This window comes from Adiantum capillus-veneris, chromosome 5 (assembly GCF_014529385.1).
Source record: "Adiantum capillus-veneris isolate H3 chromosome 5, ASM1452938v2, whole genome shotgun sequence".
NCBI classification, from domain to species: Eukaryota; Viridiplantae; Streptophyta; class Polypodiopsida; order Polypodiales; family Pteridaceae; genus Adiantum; species Adiantum capillus-veneris.
Window position 1 is genome coordinate 138,745,538 of NC_140935.1, and position 3,972 is coordinate 138,749,509.

A 3,972-nucleotide genomic window follows, 5' to 3' on the forward strand; every position below is an offset into this window, starting at 1 on the left:
CTCACCCCAAAAATGGCATACTTATGCAAGTTCATTGAACTTTGCCTCTTATTATACCCCACTTCCAAGACTTGACTAGTTCACAGTGAGCACTATGGGGTAAGTAAGTAAATAAGGGTTCTTTTGGATTAACAAGTGCATATCACTCACCCAAAAGATGACATACTTATGCAAGTTCATTGAACTTTGCCTTTTGTTATACCCCACTTCCAAGACTTGACTAGTGCACCGTGAGCACTATGGGGTATATATAGGGAAGGAGGGAAGGAGGGTTATTGTGAGGTAGAGGCATCGGGGGAAACTTTGATTCTTGTTATACCCCACTTCCAAGACTTGACTAGTTCACAGTGAGCACTATTGCATAAGTAAGTAGATAAGGGTTCTTTTGGATTAACAAGTGCATATCACTCACCCAAAAGATGACATACTTAGATAAGGGTTCTTTTGGATTAACAAGTGCATATCACTCACCCAAAAGATGACATACTTATGCAAGTTCATTGAACTTTGCCTCTTGTTATACCCCACTTCCAAGACTTGACTAGTTCATGGGGAGCACTATGGAGTAAGTAAGTAGATAAGGGTTCTTTTGGATTAACAAGTGCATATCGCTCACCCAAAAGATGACATACTTATGCAAGTTCATTGAACTTTACCTTTTGTTATACCCCACTTCCAAGACTTGACTAGTGCATTGTGAGAACTATGGGGTATATATAGGGAAGGAAGGAAGGAAGGAAGGAGGGTTATTGTGAGGTAGAGGCAGCACGGGAAACTATGGTGGGAAGAAGGTGGGGCGGGGGGACGTGGGCGGCAGCGAGCATAGGCATATCAGCGGGCCTGTATTTGATGGATGTGGGCACCAACATAAGCACGCTACGTAGCTACTACCAGTATGAGTACGAGTGCCCAAATGCCCCTCTCGCCTCGCAGGCTCTTGTAGACGACCCCATCTGCCATGCCATTCGCTCTAGCTTCACCCTCCACAACATCCCCACCCAGTTCTGGGAGTGCTTCACCGTCTTCGTCGTCGCCCACATTGCCTACCCCCTCATCTTCTGGCTCCACCCGGTCCCTCACCCCTTCCCCCTCGTCTTCTTCCTACCCCTCATTCACCTCTACCGCCTCCTCAAGTTGCTCTCCCACACCTTGTCTTGCAAAAGGTACGTGCCCTTCACCTCTCTCTCTCTCTCTCTCTCTCTCTCTCTCTCTCAACTGTTTTTTTCCTCTTTTGGCTCAATTTTTGTTCCCATTTTGTGAATAAGTGCATTTTGTGAGTATTTCTCCATGCAAATAATCCATTTTTGGGCCTGCATGACGTCTTTTAGTCTAAATAAAACTCTTGGAAGCAATTGTGCACCATTGGATACACCTTACCGAGTCATGCCACATGGCAAATACATAGTGGCCAACTTTTTTTTGGTCTACATAAGGCGTTAGAAAAGCATGGAGCACTTGGGAGCAATTTTGCGTCATTGGATAAAGCTATAGGGGGATACAGGGAAGGGTGCGCGTGACAAAAAAAGAGGCATGCATGGGTGGAGGTAGGTTGGGAGGGGAAAGTGGCTAGGGACATAAGCTAGTAGGAGCAATTGACATGCTAGTGGAGGAGGAAAGCTCAAGATAAGAAGGGACACTTGATGTCGTGCGAGAGGGAGAGCATGTACATGCAGCCATCTATCACACGTAACAAGGAAGTTCTCGGGCTGCACTAGCATAGACCAAAAGCCTATCAAGGTGGTGAGATAGATTCTTTGTGGCAAGGTGGCATGATGTATTCCTCAAATAGAATGTACGGAGATTTAAACGAGATGTTTAAGTGAAAGGTGTATGTTTGTGAACTTCATTTTTCCCGTCCAAGACACACGCGAACGCGGCTCCCGAGTCTTCAGAAGGCGGTGGCACCAACTTCTCTCTCTCTCTCTCTCTCTCTCTCTCTCTCTCTCTCTCTCCAGGTCTCTGCAGAGAGAGACGAGAGCGAGAGATGCGATGCTGGAATATCTTTGAAGGAGCCAAGGGAGAGATGGCACAGAAGGATGAGCAGGCAGGAGGGGACGAATGTGTAGGGGTGCGCAACCAAGGAGAAGGAACGGTATCAGATCTCTCTCTCTCTCTCTCGCTCGCGCGCCCGACACTGGCTTGTGTTTGTCTGCGAAGGGAGGCACAAACAGGTCCAGTAGGGCCATTATGTATTATGATCAAATTGCAAGGATCTGGAAAAGATTCCAGTTAATGAGAGGGGACCGAGGTGGGTAGTGCCACGTGAAAAATTAACAACGATCAACCGTTTTCCTTCCTATCTTCCTATTTCTTGAAGTGCTAAAATTTTAAGCCTTAAGAAGCCTTCTTGACCTTAAGGGAAGACCATTTTTCAATATAGCCTTCCGCTTAGATATTTGAAAATTCTCAAAATTTTATATAGCAAATCACCCTTTATACTATACATTGTGTAATGTTGAAGGCCAGACCTAATTTTGGCCCTCCACTCTGAAATCCAAGGTAGGCCTTCAATTTTCAGGCTTGTTTTCTTGTGTCAGAGGCATTAACTAAGCATTATGTTAGGTTTATGTACTTTGAGAGATACACAAGAAGTTTTGGACAAATTCTCACAATAATTCCCACATTGTGACTTTTCTCAACATCATGAGCTTTTGTGAGGGAGGCACCGCAGACCTAGCTAGGTACGATTGAGGGCAGGGGACCGTCGGCCTGGCTGGTTTGTTTTTTTTGGGGTGGGGGGGGGGGGGGGGGGGGGGGGGGGCGTGGTCCCCTGCCCCCAATCGTACCTAGCTAGGTATATTGTGCCTTTGGAGCAGAAGCTCATGATGTTATGCATTGTATGAAAAACATTGGAAAAGACTCCATTTTCCTACATGAGAATATTCCTACTTGTGATATAGCTGACATTTGTTTTGCATTTCTATAAAGAAGGGCATTAAGTAGCGGTTACAAATGCTCTTCTCATTCTCTTATGTGGGCCATTGTGAATTTTCACCTCGTTAATTGTAAGCATGTACTGTGTATGACATATCCAAATAACATTAGGATGTCCACTAAGGTGAAAGAAAATTACTCTTAATAAATCAAAAAGAGTTGTGAAATTCCCTCCCTCCAAAACCCAAAGTACAAATCTCTTCTTGCGTACACAATTGATGTTTCAAATATTAATTTGACACCTCCAGTATAAAGAAACTCCAAGAAGGACAAGGAGAGTGCAATAGCTTGTATAATGCTCTTGGCGCCTCTTTAGAGTCGATTCCTCAGCTCCTTATACAGTTTCATATTGCTATGAAGCTTGGACAATACATCAAAGGCTCTACGGATCTTAGTATGCAAGCACAAAGGATTCCAACAAATTTGCTACTATCCCTTGTTGTGTCTCTTGCCTCTGGAACTTATGGCGCAACCATGGCGGTGCTATTTTTAATGGAAGAACAGATGACAATGCTTAGGAAAATTTGTCTCGCGATTACGATCGGTACGTGAGGATGCCTTTTTAATTCATTAATTTGTTATTCATGATTTTATTCGTGGGTTGTCATGTTTGGTTACTAGAGTACCTTAGCTATAAGAACATTGGATAATTTCACATGCATTTTGAGTGTTAAGCTTGTTACACACCCCCATACACACATGATTCTCAATGTTGCTAGTTGAAGTATACTACATGTACAAACAAGTTATGAAATCATGAGGCATGTTAACGCCTAGATTTTGCTTCCAACAAGTGAAATCTTCAATAGGTTTGCCAAGGTGTATGGGTGGAATGCATGAGTTTTAGACATATGCATACACTAGGGAGAAAATAGCATTGGAATTACAAATAACCTTCATAAATATTTCAACTTGTCTCTAATCCAAAGCCTTGAATTATGAGCATCATTTAATGCATTTACGACCTTTTCCAAATTTCAATTTTCCATGTCCTTGCATCAATAGGAGAAGTTTCTCAAGTTGAAAATGAAAAAATTG

General features: G+C 43.4%; 1 protein-coding gene across 4 annotated transcripts in view; it reads left to right on the forward strand.

Moving 5' to 3' along the window:
- The first annotated feature begins 302 nt into the window (after positions 1-302).
- Positions 303-3,972, forward strand: part of LOC147458167 (uncharacterized) — a 20,899-nt gene continuing 17,229 nt past the window's right edge. For all 4 annotated transcript variants that reach the window (XM_086512897.1, XM_086512894.1, XM_086512898.1 and 1 more), the window contains exons 1-2: positions 303-1,163; positions 3,183-3,478. In XM_086512897.1, coding sequence (XP_086369023.1) covers positions 778-1,163; positions 3,183-3,478 — 682 coding nt within the window. In that variant the 5' untranslated portion in view covers positions 303-777. The remainder of the gene's footprint in view (positions 1,164-3,182; positions 3,479-3,972) is intronic.